The following is a 15,844-nucleotide window of genomic DNA, read 5'->3' as shown; positions in this document are numbered from 1 at the left end:
GCAGGGGGCAGGGGGCGTGACAGGGACAGGGACCAGGAGACAACAGGTGTGTTCTCTTCATCTGGGCTGTAGCATCACGAGCACTCACGCTAGTACTATCACACCTCACAAAAGCATACACATATTGGGTGCTACCAAACTAAATAATTAAAAAGAATCAAGGTTATCAAATTCTGGGCCCCCTAAAAATGGATCCATTTAGCCTGGAATCAGTGGAAATATACGTACACATATATGTATACACCTTACATATTTTCGTCAATAGAAAAAAGATTTTAAAAATTATAGAACGGGTGAATTATAGAATTATAGAATTATTTAACTCTGAGGCTTCTATTAGGTAACTTATCCCTGAACTCAGTGAAAATTTCCACACTCAAGTTCTTACAAAATACGAATGCAAGCTGGTACAGCCATTCTGGAAAACAGCATGGAGGTTCCTCAAGAAGTTGAAAATAGAGCTATGACCCAGCAATCGCACTACTGTATTTACCCTAAAGATATAAATGTAGTGATCTGAACGGGCACGTGCACCCGAATGTTTATAGCAGCAATGTCCAGAAGAGCCAAACTATGGAAAGAACCTAGATGTCCACCAAGAGATGAATGGATAAAGAACATACATAATGGAATACTACGCAGCTATCAAAAGGAATGAAATCTTGCCATTTGCAACGTGGATGGAACTAGAGGGTATCATGGTGAGCGAAATAAGTCAGTCAGAGAAAGACAATTATCATAGGATCTCCCTGGTATGAGGAAGTTGAGAGGCAGGGCGGGGGGTCGTGGGGAGTAGGGAGGGAAAAAATGAAACAAGATGGGATCGGGAGGGAGACAAACCGTAAGAGACTCTTAATCTCAGGAAACAAACGGAGGGCTGCTGGGGGGTGCAGAGTAGGGACAGGGTGGCTGGGGATGGACACTGGGGAGGGTATATGCTGTGGATTGCTGTGAAGTGTGTAAGTCTGATGAGTCATGACCTGTACCCCTGGGACAAATAATACATTATATGTTAATTTTTTAAAAAAGGGGAAAAGAAGAGAAAAAAAGTTCTTACAAAATACTTCAGTTCCATTCACAATTAAGTAGACCTTGGCTACAAACAGCCGCTGAAGGGCCACAGTTTTATTTATGCTGTGTGTGTGTGTGTGTGTGTGTGTGAATGCACGTGCATGTGCACAAGTGCACGTGTTTAAACAGGGGAAAGCTCTGAACTCCTAGCTGAGTTCCAACGGTGGCATTAGGCCTGTCCCAATCTGGGTCCTGCCTACACAAGTGAGCACACGGGTCACCTGTGACAGCGCCGGAATGCCCACGTGTGCAACAGGACAGCTTCTGCATTGAGAGCTTCACACAAGGAGCTGAGTAAACACATAGGTCCTTGTCAAAGCAGCAACGCAAACACCATGCTCCTTGCACGACTGTTAGGTCAGGGTAGAAACAACAGTACGCGCGTCTTCTCCCACGAGCAGAACCACGCATGTTCTATGCAGGGCGGCGTAAGGGCCAGCATCGGCGTCACAGCTCCCGCGTGTGCGGACACGGCTGTGGCGCTTGAGTCAAGACGGACGCGCACATCTGATGCTTGCACGACTTATCTAAGGAACCTCTTACCGACCTTACCGAGCGAGGCTCCAGCTCCCCTTCCGGGAGTGCCCTGCTCCGATGAGCACCCGCACACACGCCCGGGTCCGTCTTACCTTTACCGTGCGCCCCTGCAAGGGCAAGTATCAGTGTGACTATCGAACTGCCCACAGTCCACTGCTTCTTCCGCACCCGCTGCCGACACTGCCACACGCGACCCAGAGGGTAGGAGTGCGCTCACGGCTCTTAGTACAGCTGCCAACTCACTGGTGGTGACAGTCCCTCCCCCTGGACTCTGCACACACCTTTACCTCCCTCTGTCTCCTGTCCCTGGGACACAGGCATGGATCAGCCTTCGATGTGGGCAATGGGCGGTATCACAACGGCTCTTGTATTTCTTTTAAAACACAGGTCCGTGGGAGAATACCGTAAAGTCACACAAAAAATGACAGCAATTATTTAGGATAAAGATACTTTGAGTAATGTTTCAGAGTATTTTGGGGACTTCCTAAAAATGTGCCAAATGACTGAACAACTATAAGAGATTAAGAAGGGTCAGGTTGCGGAAGAGAAAGTGCAGGAACGAAGAAAGCAGAGGGTGGGGTGGAGGCGCACGGGACGGAGAGGGACATGTCCCGTCCCAGAAGGTGAGCTCACACGCGTGTCACGTTCACAGACGGTAACTGCCGACTGCTCCAGGGCCTGGCGCTGCTACAGACCAAACGTGGAAGACTGGCGGGGCACGGGAAGGACGGACAACCCCACCTCACTCACGGGACAGGTGACACAGCTGCGCTTCTTACTCGGTGGGTCAGCTGGGCCGCTACACGCACGGTGAGCGCGCGACGGGATGTGTGCTTCCCACCTCTCGGGTCCTCTCACGACTGCTGAACAACACGGACCGTGGTGAGAGAGGTCTCCGGAGGAAGGGGAAGCTGGGGCCACACCAGCACATGCGGTACTTTTAGCTGGAGACAGAAGCAAGGTCCCGTCGAAGGAAAAACGAGGACAGCAGGTCGCAGCATGGAAGGACCAAGAACACGGTCGGCTGCAAGGTCGGCCCCAAGTTATAAAAGGGAGGGACTGCGAGCCAATGAGGCCTGACTGCGAACTGTAGAGATCTGTGTCACTAAAGCAGTCATGGATTTCCTCGGGGCGGATCATCTCAAAGAAATTACGCCAACAGTGACAAAGATCAGAGACAAGAGCGAGAGCGCAAGGCAAACCCACCAGCTAACTCCCGCCACCTGCTTCGCTCCAGCACGAGGCTCGGCAGTCGCCGCCGCCGCCGAGCTGGGGAAGCACGCCCCAGGGCAGCTCGTAACCGAAGTCACCCCTGCGGTACGAGCGGGCCCCCAACAATCTCCACTGCATCAAAACGTGACTCTCCTCTTTCTGTGTCGCCAAGTGCAAACCCCCCTCCCATTCAACTCTGCGTCGCGCTCAACCTCCCCAAGCTCCCTTCGGGCCCCGGCCTTCACGCTTCCCGCTCCCGATGCGGTGAGAAAACAGGCCCAGTACCTGGGAGCAGCGTCCTGGCATCCTGCGCTCACAGCGTGGGTCTCCCCAGCAGGGACCCGCAGGTTTCTCACATCAGGAAAGAAAACGACCGACCCGGCTACCGCCTTACTTCTGAAGTGAGCCCATGTCTTCTTGTTCCCGCCATCAGGCAGCTGGACTGATGCAATCCACGCCCTCGTTTTCGCGTCCGATCAGTCTCCCAATCCCATCAAATCCACCGCTGAATGTGCTCCAGGCACCCGTCCGTCTCCCCCATTTCTTGCCTGCACGGCTGGAGTCCCCTCACCTGCTCGCAGCCGCCTTAAGACCCATCCGGTCCATGACGGATGCCGGCGCCATCAGTGTGGTCTGACTTCCCAATGACAAAAATTCTCCTCGAGACGTTCACCGACTACACTCCTTAAATAGCTCCCCTAACTCTGCGGGAGGAAACCCACAGCCTTCCCTTTTCACGATGGGGGCCTCAGCTCCTCTCCCCTTTCTTCTCCAAACTTTTTAACTCAGATTAAGATGCACCATGTTTCCAAAAGTACGACTCTTCCTCGTCTGCGAAGCTGGGGACCCCTCCCATGACCACTCCCAGGACAGCGCGTGGGCTCTGCGCCTCCACGGGGTCAGCAGGAGCTCCCGGCACGGCCACGCCCTCTGTGCTTCCCGACAGCGGGGGACTGAGTACGCGTCCTGTTCGCAGGAGATCCCCGCCCGGGTGAGAAATTTAGGGTGCAGACGATCTCATTTACTTCCTCTGCACTCCTGACCCACCACAGACACATAATGAATATTTTTATTAACACGAGGAAGGACCACGTGCTTCTGGCTGCAGAACGTGCACGCACATGTCAGCCGGTCCTCACACCCGTTTTTCGTCACTCTTCATGGAAACGAACAAGCGACGTGTACTTGGTCGTAAAATTCTATTGGTTCGTTTACACCACACGTGTGTATTGCCTAACTAATATTTGAAGGGGTAAAAAGGAAGTTACTCAGTGCAAAAAAAAAAGTCAATTCTGCCTTTATTGTGCAAACTGCTCTCGAGATTCTGTGACTCTCGGTGGCTCCGACAATAAATTCCACATGGGCCCAGCCTGCGGATACTCGGGCATGGTAATGGTACTTGAGTTAAAGACAGACCAAGGCTTGTCTCCCTTAGGATTCGCTGTACCACACAAAAGAAGTATCTTTAAAGATCTACCTAAGCGTATAAGAATTCAGGGTCAAAAATTCAAAATTTCTTACTGGTTAAAAGTCTCTCAATGTCATACTGTGACAAATACACATTCTCCCAAATGTTAGCTTAAATCAAATTCTAAAATAAAACCATGTAGTAAGTAGGATTCAAAGTCACAAAGAATAAGGTATATTAGAGCGCTCTCGTATACCTGTTGGTAGAAGAAATTCAGAGTTGGCTTGTCTTCAGTAAACTGGTTTAGAAATCCTTTTGGCAAATAACGAATTCTCAATTCGTATCTAAAAAATAATTCACAAAATAGAAAAATCAGAAATAAATAATTTTCTCAATTCACAGTCTACAATTACAGCATTATTATAACTATGGCATAACCAATTACTCTGAAATATTATCTTAAAAGTAACTTAAAATACAAGTAATTTTTAACCATCAATTTTCAAACTTATTAGCACAAAGACGTGCACCTCAGTGTCCAGAGCAGAGCTCAATGATCCTGCAAGGGACAGAGCAGAAAGAAGCCCAGAAGACACCCGGTCCTAGCAGTCACTGTCCACCTAGGGCAGGGGCAGCACCTCCCCACACCTCCCCCGACGGCTGACATGCGCATGGAACCACACAGAACATGCCCTTTCCTGTCTGGCCTTTGTTCACTCACTGACCTGCTTGTGAGACTCAGCCTATCTAGAAGCTGACAGTCGCTCTGAGCTCACAGTATTGCATGAAATATCACACCACTGCTAAGGGCCCTTTGAGTTATTCCTGCTTTTTTAGCTATTATGAGGATACCAACACTCTTTTTTTTTCTTCTTCTAAGCAGAAACTAGTTAATTGTTCAGGAAGCCACACTTCAAGAGTGGTGGAAACAAATTTCACCAGATTGCTCCCTCTCTCTCTCTTCTCCATGTCCTTTACGGGCACAGACTGGGAGTATAAGACCACACACACACACACACACACACACCCCTGCATTAGCAGGTGCCACCCGTCAGGGAGCTGAAGAAGCCACACCAGTGTAAAGTCCCACCAGCATGCAGTGTTCTGGATCTCTCCGCCCGGCATGTCTCTTTCCTTGTAGTCACCAGTACCTGCCGCAGTAGGGTGGACCGCCAACGGCCTCATCTGATGACTGCTGAAAAGGAAATCTCCTTTTGTGAAGCATCTGTTTCTTCTAAAGGGCTGTGGGTCCCCCTCTCCCACCCCAACGGTCTTACACATTCAGGGTGTGAGGCCATTGCTAGACTCCTGTCTGCCGCCACTCCGACGCATCTTTCACTCTTTGGCGGTGTCTTGTAAAAATTATTTTAAAAATCTTTTTATTTTAATGTTATCTGTCGAGGAATAAAGCTCATAATTTTTATGCAGCCCTATTTATTCTTTTCCTTTTTGGGAAATTCTTTTAGTGTTTTGTTCGTAAAAATATTTGCCTACCCAAAGGTTATAGGAAGATCTGTTTTTTCTTAAAGTTTTATTTACTGATGTTTAAAAAAACTTAATAGTCTCACAAGGGAAACACGCCAATAAAGTAGTAACATGATTCTTTTGGTTAGTTAAGAGCAGAAAAAATGCAAGGTACACACACACGCAAACCCCGCTAAGACCGTGAAGTGTCTGCCCTCATTAAAATAGGCAACTGCCCAACATTGAGCCTCCCTTCTGCTCCTCCTCAGATCGAGGTCAACGAGTCACTCCAACGCTGCGCGTGGGGCGGTCCCTTGTGGAGCGCGCTAGAGTTCATTACCGTCAGCACGTTCCAGGTCCCCCGCAGGCGCCACTTCTACGCCACAGCCCCGTCAGAGAACAGAAGCGGAGCAAGTGCCCGTTAGCGGACTAGAAGACGGGGCTCTACAAGCAGAGGCTGCACATTCAGGATGTAACAGGACAGGAGGCTTCTGCTAGGAATGTTACCGCATTTGAGGGTAAGGAAACTGACCCGGATCCAACACTGTGACCAGCCGGCAGCCTGACCATGCTGACGACGGCTCCGTGGACACTCCAGGACCACTCAGGGCCCGACAGGGATGGTGATAAGGCCGTGACCCTCGGCCTCGTACTCCGCTACGGCCCTGCCAGGAGCAGGAAGAACACGGGCTCTGGAGGAGGGTGCCCTGGGCTGGGACTCTGGCTCCGTGGCCCACCCACGGTCTGCCACCACCTCTCTGTGCCTTGGTCCCAAGCTCGTCGGGAAATGAGTGAGTGAGTGAGCGCAGAAGCCCGCGCACACTCCCTGGCCCACAGTGGACGCGGGCTCCACAGCTTACTGACGGCATCAGCGGTCACTCCGCGAATACTGATTCCCGTGCCAACCCCATCCGAGGCACAGCTCCAGGGGCTGGGGAGACGCCACTGAATAAACAGGCCAAGCGCCAGCCCTTGAAAATCTGAGATACGACTGGTGGTGGAAGTCAGACAGCAAATGCAAGCCTCTCGGGGGCTGCAGTAAGCGGGACACAGGTAAAGAAGCTCAGTAAGGGTAGCGACAAGTGACAACAGATCGCTCTGCATAGGTAGCCCCAGAGGACACTCCGATCCAGGGAGATCTGAACGAAGATCTGAGCGGGGGAAAGGCGTCATTCAGTTATGTGCAGGGACAAGAGTTCCACTCTGATGGAAGAGAATGGGGGGGCGGCCCTGAGGAGAGAGAGGATGTGTGGGAAGGCAAGTGTGGCTCGGCCGCACTGAGCACGAGCACTGAGCAGGCGGGCTGCAGGGAGAGGCGGGCTCGGGAGGCGGCAGATCACAGAGGCCCCTGCGCGTCGGGACTATGGGGCTCAGAGACAGCAGGGTAATTGCAGGACGGACGTTCCTCAGACCAGGAAGGTCTACACACTGTTGTGTGAAGGACAGACAACAGGACCCAGAGGAAGAAGCAGGAGGCCCGGAGGCGAGCGCAGTACCCTGGCTGAGAAGTAATGACCCTGTTCTCACGGATGGGAGAAAGCTCAGGGTATTACATAAGCGGCCCAAGGCCCCACAGGTATGAAGTAGCAGACAGGGACCCCTCTGCGGCAAGAATATGCACGAAGGCCACAACGCAGAACGAGACCAAGAGAAGGCCACTGCGGCTCAAGAACAGAGGAGCAGGACTGACCCGAAGCATGGACAGGGAGGCACACTCTTCAGATCGTGAGGATTCTGGTCCCTGCTTCAGTCCGCAGTGTCTAGCCTGTCTGTCCCCCACAGCCCTGCTGAACTGCCCAAGTCTGCCAGATCTAATCACATGCCATCACCCTGGCTCAGTCCCTAACCACAGCACCCAACCCCACAGCCTACTGACCCGAGAGGGCTGACATCCTCACACCCTCCTGTCCGCGAAACTAACCATCCTCCTTACCCTTCTGTTACCATTCTAAGAGCCTGACAGCATCCTGAACATTTTTACTATTCTGCTATACGCCATTCCATGGATTTCTGGACAGCAGCTAAATATAACATGCCCCAAATAAATAATCTTTTTGCTTCTTCTAAGTAATAACTTCCTATGGAGGCCACTGAACTAACCTCCTCAGTCTCACCTCCCACAACGAGCACCAAGATACCCCCAAGCTGACCAGCTAATGGTGGAGAGGAGTAGGAAGTGTTGGACCAAGAATCCGTTAGCCTTGATACTGAGAAGGGTCAGCTGGCCCATCTGTGTGTCGTGAAGTAAACAAGGCACAACTTCCAGAAACAACACAGATGTGTTTCTTGACGGGCCTTGCAGACACTGTGGTACTGACAGCTCTTTCTCACAAGGGACCTCCATTTAGAAACCCCCAAAAGAAGAATGGAAATAGAAATTCATCATTAGGTAAAAATTCTAGCAGTAATAGCTGTAAGAAACAATCATCCATGGTACTGAGATTAACGGGTAAAAATCCATGAGAAACGGGGTCTCTGAAGAGTTGCAATACACTTATCCCCCAGCAGGTACTTCTCAATTACAGAGGAGGAAACAGTGACTTTATGAGGCAGGAACCTGGCCACCACCTTAAACCAAATGATCCAAGTTGAAAACACCCGTACAAAGGAGTCCCATCATCGCTACAGACCTCCTGATCAGATGTGCTACCATGGCTTCCACAGCCCGGCTGTAGCATTCTTGCGAACCACATGCAACCTCAGCGCCACCATGAGAAAACCCCAGACCAGCCCCTGTGGAAGGACACGGTACAGATAACCAGCCGGTATTCCTCAAGTGTCAAGGTCATGAAGGACATAGGCAGAGGAACTGTCCCAGATTAGAGAAGATTTAAGGAGAGAGTGAAAACCACATGGTATCCTGGACCGGGAAAGGGGTGTTAAGTGGGACAATCGCAGAAATCTGAGTAGCATCTGTGTACCAGTTAACGATACCGTATCAGTGTTAAGTTCCTGGTTTCAATTACTGTACTCTATTTATGAAAGTTTCACCATTTTAGGGAAGCAAGGTGAAGGGTACACAGGACTTCTGTGTTCTATTCTGGAAACTTCTGAGACACACCGAGAACAAAAAGAAGTTCACAGACTTGAGGTTAACAGCACCCACAGAACCCCTCTCTAGCCAGCCTGGCCGGAGTCGGCCTGCAGCCGCAGACCCAGCGGAAACAGACCGAAACGGGCCTGTCTTCCTGCTGCTCCTGTCTGGGGCGGAGGCAGCAGATGTGTCACTAACAGCCAGCGAGCTGGAAGTCCGTCCGCATTTTAAAGGTACCACTTCCAAGCCTGCCGGAGTGCGTTGCTGTCACTCTGCTTTCAAGCTGGGCAGTGCAGGGCTGCACCGGAAGACTTGCTTGTAAAGGAAGGCCTGTGCGGAGTCGGTGGGATTTTGAGGTAACACAGGGACGTAAAGGAAGGCTTCCTAAACTACCAACACTCATGTTCACTCGTCGTCTTTGAAAAAGGCACTTCTCCTCCCTATGAGAGACTTTTTCTCCTGCCGAGGACCAGAAGCAGTCGCGTCCTTGCAGAGAAAGGGACCGCTTCTCGCAGGCACCGGGCAGGGCTAGGCGGGAGGCGGGAGGCGGGAACCCCGCCCGGCAACGAGGAGGAGGATGGGCCTCACGTGCTCGGCAGAGCCCCACGGTACTCTCTCAAAGGCCACAAGAGCCACCTCTCACAAGACCCGGCCCTCGAAGTCCTGGATTCGACATCGTGCAGGACTGGGCCATTTCCCCCCAAAGCGCGGACAGTCTGTTTACATCTGACTAAGCCAAACACACCACTCTACACAGGTCACTCCAGATAACTGAAATTTCATTACCAAAGTTCGGTTCATCAGAAAGATCTAAGTGCAGAACTTTAAAATGGAAATCTGTCTGATGACGATCGCTCCGAACCGCAGGACACTGTTTGCTGCAGTAACGGTTAGGACGGTATCGGGACTGAGACTTTTGGGGCTGAACTCAGGGTCCTGACAACTACTCCCTGCTCAGCTGGGCCCTCAGAGGAGCCCAGTGACAGGGAGGCGGGCCCCGGCTCCCTCCTGGGCAGACTGGAAGCATGTGTCTCCACGGGGGTGACTCGCAGAGCCCTGCCTCCGAACCCCAGGGCTCCGCCCTCGTCCCTGGGATGTCTCCATCAGGGCGACTGGCAGGGCAGGCTGCTCCTCCCGGAGAGGCCCTGGGTGATTCCCCTCTAGTCCTTCACTTAGATCAGCCACACTGTCTCACTCAACTGATGTGGTCCCCACAAAACTCTTTTAAGTTTTTTTTCTTCATTTTATAAAAGCTTATCATGCTCTATGTTGTCTTCTAGGACTTCGTTTTTTTTTTTAACTGAGGTAAAATTGACGTTACAAAACACCCAGTCTCTTTATCAAGTGCAGCTCCGTGGTGCTCAGTGGACTTCACGACACCGCGTCTGTCAGGAGGCAGCGTGGCCAACACTCGGCCGACCCGCTGCGCGTCTCCCCGTGCACCCATTTCCACGTGCGCGACCCTCCTGCACCTCCAGCCCGCGCAGAACCCCAAGAGTCTCTCCAGGACAAAACCTGAAGGAGCTGCAGGACTGCAGAGTGCGCAGTGGCTGGAAGTTCAAGTCCTTTGCCAGAGAGATTCGCCCCTTTACCTTCTCACCAGCAGCGCGGGCAAGAGCCTGCCGGAGCCGCCCTCGGCTCACTTTCTTTGCCGCACAGAGAGTTGCCGACGGATCCTGCGGTCCAGATTCCCATCTCCCTAACGGGCTCATGAAGCCGACAGCGGCGGCCTGTGATGACTGCCTGGCTGGTTTCCTGTGTCACGACAGAACAGCACCGTGTCTCTGGCCCACCTAGTGAATCGTGGGCCACTTCCACACCCATCAGGAGAACCCCCGACCTCATCTTCTGTTCATCACGTGTGTTGCACATTATCTCCCCCCAGCTGCAACTTGCTTTTGCCCTTATAAAAATATACATTGGATACACGGAAGTTCTTTATCTTAATAAAGTTAAATCTGCTGCTATTAAACGTTTTGGGGGTATTAAACTTCCTACTCCAGGACCAGAGACACATTCAACTCTCTTTTCCATTAAACTTTTTCTCATCTGACCCGTCTCAAGCGGGTCTCTGAGTACTGGGGGTCTAACTTTGTTGTTACTCTTCCCACAAGGACCGCCGTTTCTCCCACCAGCCCTCCGTTTCCCCAGTGGCGAGGCAGGACGCCTCTGTAAGGCCCCACTGCCCGCCAGAGTTAGAAGCACACCGTTTGCCCCAAGTTGGCTTGCGGAGGTGCTGGAAGCGCTGGGGACCCAGGTGAGCAAGTTTCTGCCTCAGTGTCATCGGGCAACCTCAACAGATCCTGTGGCACAGGGCACGCGCGCGCGCACACACAGACACACACAGTCTATGTTCGAAAACCTCCCAAGAGTGGAGACCGACATCCAGTTACTCTGCGAGCCCTGGCACTTCATCGGAATACGATCCTACTTCTCAGAACGAAAGGCTGGCGTCCAGCGGCCCACACAAAGCCACCGAACCAGGAAGATGCCTGCTGGCCAGGGCAAACACTGCCCATCGCTCGGGTTTTCGGACGTCCGTGTCTCACACAGGAGTAGAGGACAGCTGAGTACACAGACCCACTCTCTATCCTCCACCCACAGGAGACACAGGAGCTCGAGGTGGCTGTTAAGCCTCATGAAGCCTCAGGTTTCTTACAGGTAAAACGGCAAAAGGTGAGCCCCCCCCACCCGATCAGACTATCACAATAAGAAACTTGATAAAGTGAGCCAAGTGCCCTGCACGATGTGTCCGTGTGAAAACATTGCTAAGGACACACACTCGTGGAACGAATACACGTTACTACTCATCACACTGTGTCGTCTCTTGGATGGTTTTGCACTTTCACTGCCACTAATTCAATTTTCACTGAAAAAGTTTTTACTAGGTGCCCTCTACACACCAGGCACAACTGACCAGAAGCCCAGGAGTAGACCAGGGGGTAAGACCAAGTCCCTGAGGGAGAAAAGTCATCTGGTGGTGGGTCAGCAGTGGGCCCTACAGACAGAGAGGTCGGAGAAGACCACAGGGAAGAGGGGACCGCAGAGCACGTGCCCTACGTGCTGGGAGGTCCAGGCCGTGCTGGAAACGGCAGAGGAGCACACTGGCCAGTCTCACCAGGTACAGAGACCCCAAGGAGCAAGACGCTTGACTTGTTTGAGAACCAGTAAGAGAGCCATGTGGCTAGGTTGGAGCAGGGGGCAAGTTCTCCGAGAGAGAAGTCTGTCCCATTCAGCAGGTAAGAAAGCTGGCAGCAGAGAAGATCCTGACCCAGCAGTTCTGAAAAGGGAGCACTGACATGTCAGGGCGCCAGCCACTGGAGCGCAGGGAGGGGCGCGAGAGCGAGAGGAGGCGGGCTGAGAGCCGATCAGGAGCTCTGGAGTTGGCTCCAGGTAGGAGGAGGAGCTACTGGAATCTTCCGCAGAAGTGATTTACAGATTTCATCGCATGTGCATATTTTTAAAGACTCTTCAGCAAATCCTATGAGCTGTAGCTTAAGAAACGCTTGTACAGCTGCTTCTCACTCCTTCTATCACTGCTCCCCCAAGCCACCAGCTTCTAGGATTTTTGACTGGCTTAGGCAGTAACTGGTTTCCTGGTCTCCTGTGTCTATCCAATGAAAGTGTGATTTCGATGCCAAAGGCTGGTCTACAGAGAGAAGAAAGAGAGGTCACTGGAGCAGTCCCCACATTTAAACACAAGCAGGAGAAGACAGTGAATGGTCGGTCAAGTAGGAGGGCTGGGCACGCACGAAGCGAAGTGCAGAGCACTGTTAGGTAAGAAACGACTGATAGCATCAGCTCCTACGGAAGGTGGGAAGGTGGACTGGAGGACGAAGGGAAGAGCCCATGGGAGGTGTAGAACTTGGCAGCATAGCCAGACCCTCAGCTAACTGGGAGTTTTACTCTGAACCATGAATTATTTAAGAATGTGTTTTTCAACTGATTAATATACTGTTATGTGCAGAACTCCATATTTCCACATTAAAAAGAATAGTGAAAAACATAATTTAAAAATGACTTACTATTGTTTTCTTTTTAATTAGGAAAGGTCAATTTCATTCTTTTATTACTATTTTTGCTTTATATATTTTGAGAAATGTCTTTAGGAACTTGTAAGTTTAATAGTTCCATCTATTTCGGGGCACCTGAGTGGCTCAGTGGGTTAAAGCCTGTGCCTTTGGCTCAGGTCATGATCTCAGGGTCCTAGGATAGAGCCCTGCATCAGGCTCTCTGCTCAGTGGGGAGCCTGCTTCCCTTCTTCTCTCTCTGCCCACCCCTCTGCTTACTTGTAATCTCTGTCTGTCAAATAAATAAATAAAATCCTTAAAAAAAAAAAAGTTCCATCCATTTCTGCTCTTCCTAAATTCTTGTGAAATGAGCCGGTTATAAAGTGTAGTTGCCCTTCATATCCCTAAAAATGCTTTTCTATCTTGAAACTTTTAAAATAAGATATTAATAAAGCAATACCAATCCCCTCATTCCCCTGGTTAGTAGGTAGGAAAATACTATCCATCCATCCATTCATCTTTCTGTCCGTCTATCCATCCATCTCTCTCTCTCCATCTCTCTACCCAGCCCTCTCTCTGTATCTATCGATCCGTCAATCCACTCAACTTTCTATCCATCCATCCACCCACCATCCATCTTTCTATTCATCCCTCTGTAGCTATCCATTCATCCTTATATCCATCCTATCCACCCATCCATCCATCGTCTCTAACCATCCATCTTTCTACCCCTCTTATCCATCCCTGTCTGTGTCTACCCATCCATCTCTCCATCCACCTACCATCCATCTCTCCATCTTTCTATCCATCCATTCATCCATCCATCCCTTTCTGTATCTATCCATCCATCCACCCACCATCCAACCACCTTTCTATCCATCCATCCATCCATCCATCCATCCATCCATCCATCCTTCTATCCAACTATCCATCATCTCTAGCCATCCAGCCATCCATCCACCATTCATCCATCCACCCATCCATCTCTCTCTGTAGCCATCCATCCATCCATCCATCCGTCCATCTATCCATCTCTCCATCTATTCACCCACCACCCATCTATCCATCTTTCTGTCCCTCCATCCATCATCTCTATCCATCCTTCTATCTATCCATCCACCTGTCCACCCATCCATCCACCCACCTGCCGACCATCCATCTTTCTAAATGAAGTTAAACCGAACAGAACGCCTCTGGATGGAAACTGTGGACTTCAGTGGACTAGTGAGGCTGGATATAGTTTTATCAAGTGCGTATGTAGACCTATACGTAAATGGTTCTGAGACACATACATGTGCATGTGTCCTGAGTCTTAAGGTAAAATGTTTCTTCCTGTAAGTTACATAAAAACGTCTTCAACACCACTGTTTTAGATACCCGTCATGAAGAGCAGAGAGCTGGCTTCTCTTTCTTGGTCCCACACCGACATCTCTGACCAGTTACTGTAGTGACTGTGCTGGAGCTTATTTCTAAAGTCTCGTCTGTGACTCCTCTGTGTCCTGCTTTCTAGTCCCTTCCTTATCTTCTTGCTGTTTCCCTAACACCTACTCACCCACCTACTGCTTAGGTTATAAAAGCTACTTCTAATGTTTCATAGCTGTCCTAATATGCAATTTTATTTTTTATTTTTTTATACATACCCTCAAAACGTGGCTGACAGAGCTTTAATTCTGACCACCTGTCCTGACAGGTAGCCACCACCCGGGTTCTACTTTTTTAATACAAAAAATCGGTTCTTATCGTTATTTGTTCTTAGAGCCAATGCTTATTTTTTATCTACCCGATTTTGCATCTGAAACCCTCCTTCGGAAACCACTATCCTTTTCCCTGAAATGTGTCTATAGGAGGTGCCTTTGGTGAACTCTCTGAGGGCAGTATCTGTGCCGCCCCACTCTTGAACGGTAACAGCATCTGAGCCAGATGCGGGCTGCCCGGACTTCTTCTCACCGCTTGGAGAAAACTGTGGAGAAACGTGAATTTTTCCCTGGTTGCATTTAGCATCATCTCTTCCTCTTTGGTACACGATCTGACTGTAATCTACCGATGTGCAGATTCATGTCGTTAACCCCGTTTGGGATCTTAACATTAGTCCTACACCTGAGGATTTATGATATTCGCCACTTCTAGAAAATTCTCAGCCATTACCTCTTCGGAATATTTCCTTTTCCTCATTCCTTCTACTCGCTTTGAAAGCCCCTTGCAGCAATGGGGCTTTCTCATTCCTTTCTCATTCCTCATGTCACATAATGCGCTTTCATACCTTCCACATGTTGAGCTCTGTGTGCTGTCTTTTGGGAAGATTTTCTCAGATCCACATTTCTGTTTACTAATTTTTCCGCTATATCAGCTGTTTTACCCACCCAGTGGTTTCTAGAACTTGTGTTTGGTCCTTTTTCAAATCTACGTGGTTCTTTTACAATAGTCTCCCGTTTCTCACTGACCCTTTAAGTCCCGGCTCCTTTGGCATGCACAGACAGGCAGTAGGAAGCCTGACCCCCCCAGGAACACCCGCAGGGACCGCCTGCGCCTCCAGCCCCCTGTCCACGCACCTTGACTGATGCCACCCAGCACGCCACCCCCCGAGCTAAGACTGCAGGAGTCCTCCTGCGACGGGCATGTTGACGCGTGTTGACGCAAAAGCCTCGCTACGAAGTCAGCTACACCCAACTGAAGTTGTGTCTCCAGCTCTCTCTGTGCCTGGAAGTTCAATCAAGTCTGTGGCCTGTCTCCTCCATCTTTACCTCCTAAGACTGGGGAGAGCTTTGTGACACACATTTTACGAGCTGCAAATGTACAGATTATAAGGTACACGCAGCTGGCCTGGCGCCGGGCCAGCCGCTCGGTGCCAGTGACACGGCCGTGGCATCACCTTCGCCACCTCCATCCACGTCTGGTTCGGCACTGCATTCGGCAAAGCTCCATCTCGCCAAGGCTGGGCTTGCCTTGCTTTATGAGGGTTTAGGCTCCATGAAAGAGAGCAGAGGCCGCTCAACTTGACTTGAAATTTAGCAACAGCCCCTTACCGAGCACTAGGGGCACCATCCTACGGGAGTGCGCCTCTGACACCGCCACAAAAATGAAGCAGCTGACAGAACTGTGCTGAATAAA

General features: G+C 50.6%; 1 protein-coding gene across 16 annotated transcripts in view; it reads right to left on the bottom strand.

Moving 5' to 3' along the window:
- PTK2 (protein tyrosine kinase 2) overlaps positions 1 to 15,844 on the bottom strand; it is a 245,677-nt gene that overhangs the window by 137,110 nt on the left and 92,723 nt on the right. For all 16 annotated transcript variants that reach the window (XM_044244883.1, XM_044244884.1, XM_044244882.1 and 13 more), the window contains one exon: positions 4,485 to 4,572. In XM_044244883.1, the coding sequence (XP_044100818.1) occupies positions 4,485 to 4,572 (88 nt within the window). The remainder of the gene's footprint in view (positions 1 to 4,484; positions 4,573 to 15,844) is intronic.

Source organism: Neovison vison, chromosome 4 (genome assembly GCF_020171115.1).
Source record: "Neovison vison isolate M4711 chromosome 4, ASM_NN_V1, whole genome shotgun sequence".
Taxonomy (NCBI): Eukaryota; Metazoa; Chordata; class Mammalia; order Carnivora; family Mustelidae; genus Neogale; species Neogale vison.
Note: the sequence above shows the minus strand (reverse complement) of the source record. Positions and strands in the feature narration are given on the sequence as shown.